The sequence below is a fragment of the Pezoporus flaviventris genome, unplaced genomic scaffold (assembly GCF_033815535.1).
Source record: "Pezoporus flaviventris isolate CSIRO_AGI_PZ_B2104156 unplaced genomic scaffold, CSIRO_AGI_Pfla_v1 ptg000037l, whole genome shotgun sequence".
Taxonomy (NCBI): domain Eukaryota; kingdom Metazoa; phylum Chordata; class Aves; order Psittaciformes; family Psittacidae; genus Pezoporus; species Pezoporus flaviventris.
The window spans coordinates 3,317,122-3,332,541 of NW_026892585.1; the positions used below are offsets into that span (position 1 = coordinate 3,317,122).

Genomic DNA, 15,420 nt, shown 5'->3' on the forward strand with positions numbered 1-15,420 from the left:
AGAAGACTGAAGGGAGAATAAACATTTACACTGTCTTGGACTTAACCACAGGCAGTATTTGTTTGGTCATGTGTTGTTTAACATTTCAGAAAATGCTTAATCCAAATGAGGATTGCAAGTCAGACCACAGCTGAATAGTTGTTGCTTGTTTTATTACAGATTAGTGGTTGGATACGAAAGGGCTGCCCAGAATTACTTCCAGGGTGAATTTTATAACATGGTAATAATAGTGTATGTCTATGTAGCCTTCCAGCTGAGGGATCTCCAAGTGTTTGCATGTTACATAATTTAAGATGCTGCTTGTCACCTCTCCAGAGCCTTTTAATTTTCAGTTGGTTGCTACAAGAGCTGGCAATGGGAGAGAAACTTGTGTTGCAAGCATGTTAACTGACTCCTTTGTGGAGGTGAATGTATGCTCATTCCCTCTCCACCTCATACTAAGGATAGAAAATATTTAGCCTATTTGAGATCTAGGCTATGCGCTCAAGATACCTAAAAAGCAAACTCTTGGTACTTGAGCATCTATGTGTACAAAATTGGCTAACTTGGTCATAAAATGCTTGGCTCCAAGGACTTTGAGAGCGTCCCTGTGAGTTAATATGGTGCAAGTATCTGCAGTGCCTCTTCTAACCATGTATGTCCTCCCCTCAGGTCTTCTGTAGCTATGTAACTAGGCATGAATGAATTGGGGATCTTCAAGGGGCCCTGTTCCTTCCACACTTGCTACCTCCCATCTGTTGGCTTGGCAAAGCAGTGGGGTTGAGTGCGACCCCAGTTCAGACTGGGGCTGCTTCTACCCCTAAATATAAATAACGAGCCTTTCCTGAAGTATTATACAGCTGCTAGTTGATCTCAGCTGCCCCTGGAGGTTTGTTGCTACCAGCTCACATCCCAGATGGATAAACAAAGCTCTGAGCAGGGTAAAAGGGCCTGCAGCTCTCCCAGCTGATAGAGCATCTGCTAAGGAATCTTTGAGATCTGTGGTTCTCAGGCTTGCTAAGGGCTATGCTGCCCATTTCTATTTTCTTAACTCTCTTTAACCCCTCCCTTCCATTCCAAGCAAAAAATAGCAGTTAGATTTTTAACAGAGGCTTCAACTGAGCCTGCTCCTGTTCCTATCTGGGCTGGTGGAAAGTTCCATGTGTTGCTGTGCAGATATTGCCACGTTTTCATTGACTCGAGTCCAGTGCAACTAAGAGGAAACATCTGCGGAGCAGGATAGCTCTCTGTTTGTCCCAGAAATTAATTGCTTCTGCTGGGAGTGTCAAGAGGCTGAGGGCTGTGTACTAGAGATGTGAAATCTAGCAACTCCTGCTAGCCTTCTGCTTGTGTTGCCTGAAAAGCACCCAGCTGCAATTTACCTGTTTGGGTTTTTTGTCTTCCCCTGTGTATCCCAGCTGAAAGGTCTGTTTGACAGGGGCACGTCCCTTGGAGCAGGGCTGGATCTGGCTGGTTTGTACTCATGTTCCTCCAGATCTGTGTTTACACTCAGGGTGATGTAAAGCAGGTTTACCAAGTGCAAGGATCCCATCAGCCAGTGTTTTGCACCTACAGTAGTGGTTCAACCTTGCAGCTGTGTGGTTTGGGGAAGAGAAGGGAGCTTGTTCTGCCCTGGGGGTGGGAGTGGAGGCAATGGGGAGGAGGTACTATGCCACCTGCAGTCAGGCTTTATGAAAACCTGCTTCAGCACAGCCTGTTGTAAAGACAAGCTTGCTCATAGAATCATAGAATGGTTTGGGTTGGAAAGGGCCTTAAAGCTCATCCATCCAGTTCCAGGCGCCTGCTAGAGGCAGGGACACCTCACATCAGACCAGGTTGCTCCAAGCCTGGTCCAACCTGGCCTTGAACACTGCCAGAGATGGGGCAGCCACAGCTTCTGTGGGTACCCTGTGCCAGCACCTCAGCACCCTCACAGGGAAGAGCTTCTGCCTTAGATCTAACCTGAACTTCCCGTTTAATTTTAAACCCATTGGGAGTGTGCAAGTCTTCAAGGGACTTAGCACCTTGATTCAACATAGGCAATACAGAGTTTCTGCCTTTTCTCTCTAAACAGGAATTAACTGGGACTTAACCACCTTCTGTTATGATTGCCTCCAGCTTTTCTTTTAAACTCCAGTAGGTGCCACTTCCCTCCTCAGCAGCAGGATATTCTTCAGCCCTGCTGTAGCACTGATTTACTTTGCCTGCAGTAAGCAGCCACTGACACCCAGAGGGAGGAAGAAGTGGCTGTGACTGGTGAGAACAGAGTGCTCCAGCCCTCACCCCAGAGGCTCCACGTGCTTGAGCAAAGTGCAAGAGCAGGTCTGCAACTGGGACTAAAGCTCTTCAGCCTCTGTGCTGTTTCCCCCTGCTCTCTAACCCCTTGTCTCCTAGGACACTGCTGCCTGTTTGCGCTCCCTGCAGCTATTCCTTCCAAGGACAAATGCGGATGCAGCTGCCAGGGGCTGGTTTCAGGCTGGGGCTTTAAATGCCTGGTCCCTCATTCCTTTACCTTTGGTGGAGTCCCTAACTCCCAGTGATAGTGCTTGGCCATAGCAGGGCACTTTGGTACCCATCTCCCCACAGAGAGACTGTGGTGCCTCTGTTACCATACAGCCAGAAATGCAGCTGATCCAAGTTAAAACTAAGACGTTTTTAGGATCTCTGACATACTGCTGTTAATGACTCCTTGGTGATGGCTTCAACCTCAGTTTCATCAACTGGAACACTTTAATAAGGCTGTGGCTATCTTCCAGGCTCTTTGAACATCTCTTGCTCTCCTGTTCTCAAGATGAGGATAAGAACAGCAGCACAGGCACACCTGAATTTTCACGTCACACTGTTTGTAGGTGAGATTTGATCTCCCCGATTCAGACTTGAGAAAATCATAGTTCCTGTGGCCCTAAGCTGATACCTTCAGAGAGGAAGAAAGGAAATGAAGCCTCAGCTGTTTGCTGATGTACAGAGATGGTGTGCAGCGAGACAGCATGGAGGAGACTGCAGCCAAGCCAGTTTGTGCTTGGGTGTTGGAGCCACCAGCCTGCAGGACCTCCCTTCCAGAGGAGCTCTCTCACTACATGTTCTCGCTGTGTTTTGGTAAGTTTTGATATTTCCATAGAAACCTACGGGTTGAAAAGTCATGATTTAAGCCCTACCTCTCTTTTTCCCCTTAGAGAGAGACCAACTTTAATCTGATGAGGCTTTTCAAGGCATGGATTGCTTTCTTTCTGCTGTCTGATCATGCAAAGGTTTCTCTAAATTACAAAAATGAAAGAATTCATGACGCTGACATTGAAATTCTTTCATAATCCTCAATTCAGCATCCATAGCCCTATGAAAGCAAACCAGTCACTCAAAGGTGAGAACAACACGCAACAAGATTGTAAACTGGCAAAACCACCATCTGCTTGCCTAAAATACTGACTTTAATTTCAACCATGACTTCCCTTGAGCTGATGCCAAGATGGATTTTGTGCAGCCTGCTCAGCAAACCTGCACAATTAGGATTGTCTCCAGAGTTATGGTGTTAGATTTAGATGCTTGCCTTCTGTTTTCCTTTGGCTGGTTGGGCTTTGGAACATGGATGACGGGCAGAAAAGCAAGACAGTGAAGACAGATGGATATACCCCTAACCCACATGCATGCTGTGAACAGAAGGGAGGGGTGAGTCCTTCAGTGCAGCTCCTTTTGGAAAAGAGAAGATTTTGAGCAGCTGATAGCATTTGAACTCAAGTTCTCTACTTTTGGGTCAGGTTTAAGGCCTGAGGGTCTCTGATAGCACAGATCCTTCTGTGCTGGGACCCTGGGTGAATATGGGGTAGGGATGTGAGGCATGCTTGTAGTGGGATGTGATTGGAATGCTCCTTCCTTAGGCTCAGAGCCAGTTTCCTGATGTTGGTGCTGAGGATAACGTTTTGGCAAAGTGCTGACTCTTTGGTTTTCCCTATCATTGTGCTTAGGAAAACCACCCTTTCCTGAGCTATTATTGCATTTCTTCTCCATTGGCCTCAAAAACAATGATCCACAGATTTGCCTTTTTCCATTTTAACCTGTCGTGTTGTTGTTTATGCTGGTGGAAAGCAGGAACGATGCCAGCACGAGTTTGGGCAGCAGCTAATTAATATCAGAGGTTTTCTTCTGCTCACCCCACTTCCTCACAGCATGTATTTTATTGTCCACTCCCTTTCTCTCCTATTCTTCTTTGAAGTTACTGTGATGTGGCTGAGAGACAGATCCTCCTCCTGCAGAGCAGATTTGGTCAAGGCAGCAGAGGAATGAAACCCAGAATGCTGCCCCAGCCATGGGTCAAACCACCAAGCTGCACAGTCCCACATGGAAAGAGGTTTAGATGGAGATGAGGAAGGATTCCTTCCCCAGAGGGTGCTCAGGCATTGAAACAGGCTGCCCAGGGCAGGGCTGCAATCACCATCCCTGCAAGTGTTCACACAGCGTGGAGACAAGGCCTCAGTGCCATGGGTTAGTGGTGGCCTTGGCAGTGATGGGGAATGGTTGGACTGGGTGAGCTTGAAGGGCTTTTCCAACCTGGTTGGTTCCATGACTCTGTGATGCTATGGTTTGGGGTCTCCCTTTGCTCTCCTGTTGTTGTTACCAGTGAGGAAGGCTGGAGCCTCCCTAGAGGAGGGGGGCTGCAGACAAAGAGGAGACACCATTCACCATTGTGATGGCCTGCCTTTGAACTAGTAACTGAGCCCTGAAAAGCCACCTCTGGTAACTGCTGATCTTGATAATTAACTGTGTGAATGCTGTTTTCTAGCCCACCCTTCCACTTTCCAGCCATTGTGCGGCGGCACTGCCTCATTTCTTGGCTTGGCAATACCTGCTTATTTCCTAGGAGCTGAATCAAAACAGCTTCTGATCTCCCTGCCCATTTCCTTGCCTAGCTGGGCATAAAATCACAGGTCTGCATTACTGCCAGGAGCATCCAGCTTCCTTTTGTGGGCTTATTCCAGCCACTGTTTTGCTAGCTGAAAGCCTTCCAAACTCAGCATCACAGCCTACTTATGGGTTTCCCAAAGCCACGTAAAGGCCTTGGGGCAGTTTCCATAGGTATAGGTTCTTCTGCCCTCTTCATCTTGAATTAGTTTCTTTACAGCTAGCAGGAGCTACGCTCTATCTGAGCAGGAGACCAGGCTTGAAACCAGGGGGTAAAGTGCTTTTATGGGGAAGTAGAATCTGTAATTGGCCAGATTTAAAACAATCATGGACAAACCCCTGGTTGCTTCGTGTAATTACAGTCTTTCTGCTTCCCATTAACCCTTCCATGAATTAGCTGTTGCTCTCTTTCCCCCTGTGCCTGCTGTTTCTCGCTGATGGGCTGTGTGTGCCTAATGAGCCCTCCAGCCGTGAATCAAGAAGTGTGAATCATCAGGACCTCAAAAGCATGATGTCTGATCAAAAAGCCACATTACAAAGGACCTCTGAGACCCCATTATTTAACTGGAACTGCAGCCTCAGGCTTCAGCAGGAGCCCAGGCAGGGGATGGGCTGGCTATGGATAATGGGTTCAAACTGAAACAGGGGAAGTTCAGGTTAGATCTAAGGCAGAAGTTCTTCCCTGTGAGGGTGCTGAGGCGCTGGCACAGGGTGTCCAGAGAAGCTGTGGCTGCCCCATCCCTGGCAGTGTTCAAGGCTGGGGCTTGGAGCAAGCTGCTCTAGTGGAAGGTGTCCCTGCCCGTGGCAGGGGGTTGGAACTGGTTGAGCTTTAAGGTGCCTTCCAACACAAACCAGTCAGGGTTCAGGTGGCCATACCCTGTAGCATCCCTGTTCAGGGCTGATTGCAGCAACACTTCATTTGCAGGGTGCATTTGCAGGGGTTTATGAACTTTTATAATGTGAAGGATTTATTTTCAATCTACATAGGGCAGAACTGGAGCAAAGCCCCCTGCAAATAGGGGTTACAGCCAGAGACGGGTGTTTTGAGTCTGCTTCTTTCCATTTTTCTCCTTTTCAAGAAAAGTGATGGTGGAATTAGCACAGGACCTGCTGGCTGGCACAGGGAGAGGCCCCTTGGTTGCAGACCTGTCCTAAGGTATTAATGGAAAGCTGCTCTCCTCATTTCAGCTGGGGAACTGAAGAAATGCAATGTCTTGGAGAATCCCAGCTACCCAGAAACCTGTGGTTAGGGATTGCTGTCAGACTCCATGCCAGATCCATCCATTTCACACACAGCAGCAAAAAGAGCTTTTTGGTTTTGTCCCCAGTGTGGCAGGGCATGAATCAAAGCAAAGGCAGGCGAGCAGATCTGGAGCCAAGGAAAACTGGGAGGTGCTGATTTACCAAAAGTACTTTGGATAGGTAAATGCTACTTAAATGTCAGGAGAAGGGAACATGTATGTAGGTGTTTGGCATCTCTTTGAGCTCCATCCCATTTGGGGATAGTCCAGGCAGGAGAACAGTAAATCCTCAAAATACATATCCTCTGGCCTACATCTGAGTGGGTTTGGGTATGTGTGGTGAAGGGGAGTGAAAAACCCATTCCTTCTTGGCTTCTTGAGTTTGGGTTGTGAATGCAAGGGAGCTCTATTCAGATGGGATATAAGGGCAAGGTTTTCCTTATTCAGCAGAAGTGCAAGGCAGGATAACACAGCTGTGGCCAAACTAAATCAACAGCAGTTCTTTTTCCAGCTACACCCCTGTTTATCTCAGACCTTTTATGCTCCTGGGACTTCAGTGGTTCACCTTGTGCTGGGTGGCATCTTGCCATAGCTATTCAGGAAAGATTTAAGGTTAATGGCCAATATCCAGAGCACTTTGTTCTCCCAAATGCCCATTTCCCCCCCCCTCCTCTTTTCTCTTCATGAATTTTCCTCCACTTGCTCGGATTGTTCCTGTTCCTCGTGCAGGAAAGACTCACCTGCTTGTGCTGTAGCACCCAAAACTATCAGGCAGAGGTCTTGGTTTAGTCTGCAGGGCTGCTCAGCACAGCCCAACTGCTTCAAGAAGTCATGCTGGGACCCTGCAAGGTGGCCTCAGGGACAGTGGCTTTTTGTGGAACCCGTTCTCCCCATTCTGCTCTCCCTGTGGCTGCACACAGGCTGGGGGGACCAAAGCAGCCCCTTGCAGTGGGGTTAAACTGGGAATCTCCATGCAGGGCCTTGCATCCTCCTATGTGCTGCCTCTGCCCCTGTTACACTGGGAGCATCCCTTTCAGGCAGCATCCCTTGCAGGCAGCATCCCTTGCAAGGCTGCCTGGGCCCCTCTCTGCTCCTTGGCCACCCAAACACCATTTCACACTTCATGTTGTGACGCATAGAATCATAGACTCGACCAGGTCAGAAGAGACCCTTAAGATCATGACCCTTATCACTGCCAAGGCCACCACTAACCCATGTCACTGAGGGCCTCATTTATATAGTTTGTGAGCACTTCCAGGGATGGTGACTCCAATTCCCAAACTCATTCTATTTCACTGAAAAGCCATAGGAAATCATTCCAGCTCTACTTCCACCCAGCCTTTCTTTATGTTTAGCTTAGCAGACTCTCAGTGTATTCATTCCCTTTTATTTCTAAGCAAACCCGAGCAATGTGCTAGAGAAACACAACCCCTCTGGGATGTTCCCAGCCTTGGCTGGAGCCGCTGAGCCCCCCCCCCGGGGCCGGGAGGCTGCCTCTGGCTGGAGCTCAGCGGGCGGCTCTCTGGGACAGTGCTTTGGGATCCAAGCCGGCTGTGTGAGGGCAGAGCAGAGCCACTGCAGCCCTGCTCGGCATGGCGCTGCGGGGAGCCTGCCTGCTCCTCTGCCTCCTCTCCCTTGCCCACATCTCCAGCCAGCAAAACGGGAAAGCCCGGCAGAAACCAGCAGCTTCCAAGAAAGGTAAAGGAGCTTTGGCATGTGCCCTGTGGGAAACCTTGCGGGGCTTGGGGGGATGCTGTTGGCTCCGGTGTTTGGGGATTTGACAGTGCTTTAATGAAGCTTTCAAGTAAGCAGCTAAAACCCTAACAGTTATTTTTCCCCCCTGTCGAATGATTGTGAAGCTCTTCTGTAACAGTGAAATATTTTGGGTGAGTTCCTCCCTTAAATAAGTGGTGGGACGGCTTGGTCTGAATTTCAGAGGGCAACACCTTTTCCATGTTAACTGTGCTTCTCCCCAAACTTGTCCTCTATTAAACTCTCCATTTCTACACCCCCTAACCCTCATTCATTTGTTTTCAGAACCAAGTGGCAGATGACAGAAAACTGTTGTAGGTTTGGAGACAGGAGTAGGCAGATCATACAGAATCCCTTAAACAGCAACATGGATCTTGGTTTTTAAACGCTTACCCCTGGTGCATGTCAAGCCGTACACAAGCTCCAACCTCTCAAGCTTACCAGAGGGCAACAGACATGAAAAGATGCTGAAGTTTTCTTTTCCCTTGTATGTTTGGTTTTTCCTTCTCCTCTCCTCTTTTGCCACTGTCCCACCCTTCCTCCTTCCAGCTCAATGCATATGAATCCTAGAAGGCAGGTAAGGAAGCAGCCTGTGTCCATCCCAGTGGCGTGAGAACCTGCCTGATGTGTCTGAGTTGGACCACTTCTGGCAAGCGCTTTCCTGCTTGGAACGAAGCAGGGAGCAAGGGAGAAGCATCCCAGGAATTTGCTTGGCCTGGCTGCTCTCTGCTCACCCAGGGGCTGTTTTCATCATAGCTCTTGGATCCTTGAGAAGTTTTTCCTTTCTCTCCCATTAGATTTCTCTAGGGAATCATGGCATAGCTGCTTATTCTAGATCTTTAGTCTGTGGTTGTTCTCTAGAGCAAAAAATACCCCTGTGGGTTCATACTGGGCACAAAAGTGCATGGAACTCACTGGAGGCACCAGGAGAGAGATAGATTACTTAGAGAAGTCCTGGTTTTCTCCCTGGTGACAAGAAGGTGGGAGAAAAATCACCTTTTTGACAGGAAAATCGGGCTCTGATTTAAAACCATTTGCAGGGGCTGTCCCGAAAATCCAGTCCTCTGCTGGCAGCTTTTAGTGGGAGCTTCAGAGCTCCTTTTCAAAGTCAAGTTTTCTGTGGGGAAAAGGAAAACACCCAACAACTTGGCATGTTTTGGGCAGCCACATCAGCTGCACTGCCTTTACTGGAAACTTCCAGCGACCCTTGGCTAACATTCTTCGGACTTTTGCCCATGCCAGGGGGTGGGATAAGAGGGAGGAAAGGGCTAAAACTCCCCTGTAAGGCTCCTCTTTGTCTCCATCCACTTGCCACATCCAAGCCTGCAGATGCCCACCCGCTGCAGGGGTGAGGATGATCCTATCCCAGCTCACCCCTTGCTCTTTCCCAGGGAGGTTCAGGCAGGGTGAAGCCACTGGAGGGTTGGGGTGTTTGGCTGGTTTCCTTTCTTTTTAATCTGTGCAGCCAAACCATAAATGTTAGAAAACGCTGATTCAAGCCAAGCTTTTCATTTCTTTATCTGCATTTTTCCTTTTTTCTTCTTCTTTTCTTTTTTTGGTAATTATTGCTTACATTTGGATCTGCTTCAGGACGAAAATGCTGCTGTTTCAACACGAAAAAGCCAAACCATAGCATGTAGAAAACGCTGATACAGCACATTCACTTGGCCTGCTGGTTGGGGGGGGGTCCCCCTTAAATTGCTCCCCAGTGATTTCTCCAGGTGCAGTGATTCAGGAAACAACCCCTGAACCCCAGTGTCTTGGGGGGCAAGTGGGACTTGCCCACAAGGGTGCCCAGGGGAGGTGGGCAATGGCACCCCTCCACATGGGGGCACAGGCCTTGGTCTGAGCTGCAGTGAGGTGCTGGGGACACAAGGAGGGAACATCTCTGTGTAGCTCTCACATGTGTTTTGAAGGTAAATGGAGATGGAAATTGGGAGTCTGGATGCTTAAATCAGTGGATAGGGACCGATTTGGGCTCCACTCCTGATGCTGCCCAGAATTTTGGTGTAACCTTGTAGTGGGTGCTCTTCCCTGAAAATCATAGAATCCCAGACTGGTTTGGGTTGAAGGGACCTTAAAGCTCATCCAGTTCCAACCCCTTGCCATGGGCAGGGACACCTTCCACAGACCCAAGCTGTAAATAGCCTTGCTTCAGGGAGGAGAGCCTCAAGGAAATGAGAGGGCAGAGAACAAAACCCTCTGGCAATAAAATAGGGAACTCGGTGTCTGTTGATGTAGCCACAGTGCTCCTTTGTAGCTGGAGTGCAAATTCACCAGTCTCCCTGTGATGTCCTGCTGAACGTGCTGCTGTAGGAGCATCTTGTGGCCCAGGATTTGGACACGAGGTGGTATAATACATATGGGTGTGTGTATATATATATATATATATATATATGGGTGTGTTACCAAGGAGATGTGTCACCTTGATGGGAACCCACCAGCAAACCCAGCTGGAACAACATAAAGAGCAAGATTCTTTGGCAGTGTCCTGCTGTGGCCCTTGGATGTTACTTAAACCTAAAAGTGGCATTTGTTCTGCTGCAAGACAGGTTTGTATGAGAAAAAAAACCACAACAAATAGTTTTAATCAGCTGTTTCCCACAGTGTTTTCATCAAAGGCAGAAGAATAATAACTAGTGCCTCAGTGTTAAGTGAACCTATTGAAGTTAATGAAGCAATAAGTAAAGCAGCTCAATGCCCTCCTCCTGATGTGTCTGGCTTTTCATACCCATGTAGTCTTCGAGCTGGTAGGTTTGGTCACCATCCAAGCTGCTTCCCCACTTGCCTGGCTTGGTGCCTCTGCCTCAACATCTGCTGTCCCACCACCTTTTGCTCCTAGACAGGAAAAATCCAAGTAGTGATTAATAGCTGCTTAGGTCCACTGCAAAGGCAACATACCTAGCAAGACATGGGCTTTAGCAGGCTGCAGCTGGCCAAGGAGCTGTTCATCATCAGCTTTAAGTTCCCCACAAAAGATGCACACGTGGCAGCACCATTAGGTCAGCACCCCAGGCAAGTGCCATACACAGGAGCTCCAGAGATGAGCCTGCACCTTGTGATGCTCGTGTGTGTGCCCCCACCACCACCACAGCAGCAGCCTAAGGAACACCTCTGTGGTAGGAAGCTCCATGGCGTGCAAAGCCCTGAAACCCAAACTGGGAATACTGGGTTGATGGTGGAACCAGGCTAGAGAGCACGTGAAGATCCCTCTGATGGATGTGCAAGGGGACCTGGGTGTTGACAGTGTGGATTCCTTTTGTTTGTCGTTCTCTGCAGGCAGAGAAGGTGGTGATGATAGGAACAGCTTTGGTGCTCCCCTGGGCATGCGACCAATATTTATGTTCCTCCCTTGATTTCCCCACCAGATGTGAGCCTCAAAATGATTGAAGACCTGAAGGCCATGATTGACAACATCTCTCAGGAGGTTGCTCTACTGAAGGAAAAGCAAGCTCTCCAGACAGGTAAAGGACTTGCTGAAGAAGGCATGGCTTTTGCTTCGAGAGAGGAGCTGCTTATAAGGTGGCTACAATTACTCCACACATTCTGACAAGAGATGCCCAGACACCCAAGATGTGAAGATGGACATGGAGTCCATCACAGGGAGACGTTGGGGTATCAAAATGCAATTTCTCCAGGCAGATGAAACCCCTCAGGCAGTTAATGGCATGTAGTCCCCCCTCTTGATGTTCTAGAGCTTACCATTTGTAAAGCTGTGGCACTCCGATGACACTAATCTAGGTGTTCATTTTCTTTTATGAGTTAGAGGGATGAGTAATGGATTAGTCTGTGCTTTAGTCAAATGTAGCTTGCTTTTTTGTCTGACTCCAGTGCAATGGTGACCTGGTCTCTTATATATACCAAGGTATTGCTCACTGGAGCTCAATCCCCCTGTGCTTCATTGAACATGTACAGAGGAGAGTCCCAGAATGTCCATCTTCCAGCCATGCTCCACAGCTGCTTTCTATGAACACCACTGACATCAGTAGGAGAAGGACTTGCAGAGCACAAAACAGAAATGAGATGAAAATGCAAGTTAAGGAGAATTTTCTCCTTTAAAGAAAAGCAACACAAGCAAAATCAAGGCTTTAGTTCCGAGCTCATATTCGTTAAGATGAAGTCAGTTTGGATATTAATGGGTGGCTCTGATTAGTTCTTGTTTGGCCACAGTACCTTGCACTGCCAAGGTTTAGAGCTTGAAAGAAAAGCAAAACAAATTGTTACCCCTAACAGTAAAGTCAGAGGCAAGCAGAAATTCCCTCTGAAGGCCTCAAGCGATGCAAGCACAATGCTGCTGAGCAAAGCTTATTGAAAAAGACACTTTCTTCATCTTGCCTACTTAAGGTGATGTAACTGGCATTACAGACTTGTTCCCCAAACCCTCAGCAGCACCCATCACACACCATGCATCCAACAAACACATCAGAGAAAGCTGGGGAGGACCATGGCCAGGGCAGGAGGACCAGGCTGTGCCTCTGCTCTGGCAGAGCCCAGGAGGGTGGAAGGGGCACCTCAAGTTCTATTTATCCCAGTGGTTTGCAGACAGGGAGGGCACATCCCCAACAGTTCATAGAATCACAGAATCCCAGACTGGTTTGGGTTGGAAGGGACCTTAAAGCTCACCCAGTTCCAACCCCCTGAAACGGACAGGGACACCTTCCACTAGAGCAGGTTGCTCCAAGCCCCATCCAGCCTGGCCTTGAACACTGCCAGGGATGGAGCAGCCACAGCTTCTCTGGGCACCCTGTGCCAGCGCCTCAGCATCCTCACAGGGAAGAACTTCTGCCTTAGATCTAACCTGAACTCCCCCTGTTTCAGTTTGAACCCATCACCCCTTGTGCTGTCACTATAGTCCCTGATGAAGAGCCTCATCTCTGGTAGCTGTGTCCTGCAAAGAAGCAACAGGGCCCTGGGGCTCTGTGCTGCCAAGGGTCACTGCGCAGCCTAAGAAATGAGCTCTGTAGTCTGGCCACTGCATTCGATGCTGCTGCCTCTTCCCTGCACTGGTTTTAACCCCAATTCCCTTTTCTGTCTTCTTTTTTGCTGTTTGTGCCATGACCTCTCAGTTTGCCTGAAAGGCACCAAAATCCACCTAAAATGCTTCCTTGCATTCCCGGAGACCAAGACCTACCACGAGGCCAGCGAGAACTGCATCTCGCAGGGCGGCACGCTCAGCACCCCGCAGGGCGGCGAGGAGAACGATGCGCTCTACGACTACATGCGCAAGAGCATCGGCTCCGAGGCCGAGATCTGGCTGGGCCTCAACGACATGGCCGTGGAGGGCAAGTGGGTCGACATGACGGGTGGCCCCATCCGCTACAAGAACTGGGAGACTGAAATCACCACCCAGCCCGACGGCGGCAAGCTGGAAAACTGCGCGGCCTTGTCGGGAGCTGCCATCGGGAAGTGGTTCGACAAGAGGTGCAAAGAGCAGCTGCCCTATGTCTGCCAGTTCATGATCGTGTAGCTGCGGGGGTCCCCCCACAACACAGGTCTTCCCCCTGGGATTATAAAGCTGTAGGTATGTGTGTGTGTGTGTGTGTGTACATCTATGTTTGTGCGCACACAGGTTTGAGTAGAGCCACTCTTTGCAAAGAGAGTTGTCACAGCTCCATGTGGCATTAGAGAGCGTTAGAGCATTTCACTTGGCCACATCCAGCCCCGTTAGCAGCTGCAGCGTTCTTCCTAAGGCACAATCTATAGATATATTTTTTTACACAGGGAATTTATTAGGACTATAGAGGCTTGGTTGCTTTGGCAAAGAACCAGTGCAGCAGTCCAGCAACCAGCCACAGCTATCACTTTTTCCCATCTTGCTGAGCTTTGTTGGGACACCAGCATGGCTAGTTCCTGCCTTCTTCTCTTGGTTTGGTTCCCCATAAGCCCTGGCAGAAACCCGTGGGAGCTCCGTGTTCCTCCTCACAGTGCCACAATTCAGGCTCCTGGGGATGGAGGTCCTGTCTTAACAAGCAGAGGGAGTTACTCCTGTTTTGCATTGAGAGATACAATTGGGCTTATCGGCTGAGTAGCAGCTGCTCAATGGGTCGTCTGACTAGTCCAGTTATGTGCATGACTGAAATAGCAAGTACCAGGCATGGTACCACTAATTCATTCATTACTTACCAGACATTGACTTAGTGAGAAGGTGGGTGTCCTTTCCAGAAGCATTCCCTGCTTTCCTGGTCCTTTTCTCATCAGCCAGAAGCCAGTTTCACTGATTCCCATGGGAGAGCGAGACCCACTGCCAGATCCTTAAAAAAAACCCATTGGAAGCTTTATTTACGCTCCAGCACCATGGGGGAAGCAGTGATGACTTGCAGCATAGTCAGTCAAATATATTAATGGAAATGGAAGATGAAAGCATTACGTAAATAACAGAAACTTAATGCTATTAGGGAATACTCTGCCTTATGAAAAACAACTGTGTATTGAAAACAAACTCCAAGACAACTTGCTTTACCAGCTTTAGGAATCATCTGACCCCTTTAAGTGATGGAAACCCAGCTGAAATATTCCAGTCTTCGTTGGGCCATGCACAGTCCTTAGCAAATATAAATCTGAAGGCAATTTTTTGCTGAGAAGAAGGTTAAAGACAATAAAAACCAAAGAACCAGCAATGATGGGAAAGAGGTGAAGGCTACCCCAGCAGTGTAATGAAGCTTTGAGGGCTGTTGGCTGGAAGGCAGCAGTGGTTCTTTGCAGTCCTGTGCTTGGTATTACCCCTCCAGTCCAAGCTGGGGGTGTTGAGGCATGATGCTTTTGGGGAGCCCATGGGAGAGGTATTTCCATTTGCTGCTTTGTGTAAAAGCAGCTCGATGGTGGGTCTTCCAAGACATCAAGTGGGAGCCAAGCTGGAGGGATCAGAACAGACACACAAACGCAGAGTGCACACTTCCAAGGCTGTCACTATTGCCAACCTCTCCGCTGTTTGAATGACTATAAAATAAAGATACATATAGAGCTTGCTGAAGGAATGGAGTTGAGTCAGTGTGGTTGGAATGCTTTTTTCTCCTTGCATTTCCCTTCAGAGCAGCTCCAGGGATCTGTCAGGAGGTCGGAGATATCGAAGGCAGAGGGGGAAAGCAGAAAGTGAGAGCCTCCTCCCCTGTGAGATGGTTCGTAGGATAACCCCACTTCACTGTTACCATCCTCGTCACATGCCATACGTAGGGGATACACATAGGAAAATAAGATTCCCTACCTCCTCTCCCTTTGCTGTTGGGGAATTTCATACTGAAATACAAGCCACCCCATAAGGGCCTTCCCTCACCCCTGCTTGGCAGTGGTAGCAGTGCTGGGGGAGGTGGCATCTTGGGTCCCAGGCTGCGTCCCACCTCCTCCACAACAAGCAGAGTATCCCACTCCTTCCCTCCCTAAGGTGGTGATGGCTTACCCCTCCTCATCCTCCTCCTCAGCATCCTGCAGGGGAGAGACCATACATGAGGAGGGCAGTGCTCCAAAGCAGGCTGGGACAGTTCAAGTGCTGCAGAACTGCACATGGAATTAGGTCTGTTTTGCACAAGAGGTCAGCCCTTTGCCAAACTTTAATCTGGAC

General features: G+C 48.9%; 1 protein-coding gene across 1 annotated transcript; it reads left to right on the forward strand.

Moving 5' to 3' along the window:
- Positions 1-7,415: 7,415 nt before the first annotated feature.
- On the forward strand, positions 7,416-14,848 carry CLEC3B (C-type lectin domain family 3 member B). Its single transcript, XM_061464501.1, has 3 exons — positions 7,416-7,811; positions 11,234-11,329; positions 12,932-14,848. Exons 1-3 carry the CDS (start codon positions 7,706-7,708, stop codon positions 13,330-13,332), a joined length of 603 nt encoding a protein of 200 aa, XP_061320485.1. The 5' UTR covers positions 7,416-7,705; the 3' UTR covers positions 13,333-14,848.
- Positions 14,849-15,420: the final 572 nt, after the last annotated feature.

Bases quoted from the DNA above. Each gene is read 5' to 3' on its own strand.
- CLEC3B (XM_061464501.1), top strand. From the start codon at position 7,706: ATGGCGCTGCGGGGAGCCTGCCTGCTCCTCTGCCTCCTCTCCCTTGCC. The intron at 7,812-11,233 runs GTAAAGGAGCTT...TTTCCCCACCAG, and splicing joins ACCAGCAGCTTCCAAGAAAG to ATGTGAGCCTCAAAATGATT. The intron at 11,330-12,931 runs GTAAAGGACTTG...ATGACCTCTCAG, and splicing joins AAAGCAAGCTCTCCAGACAG to TTTGCCTGAAAGGCACCAAA.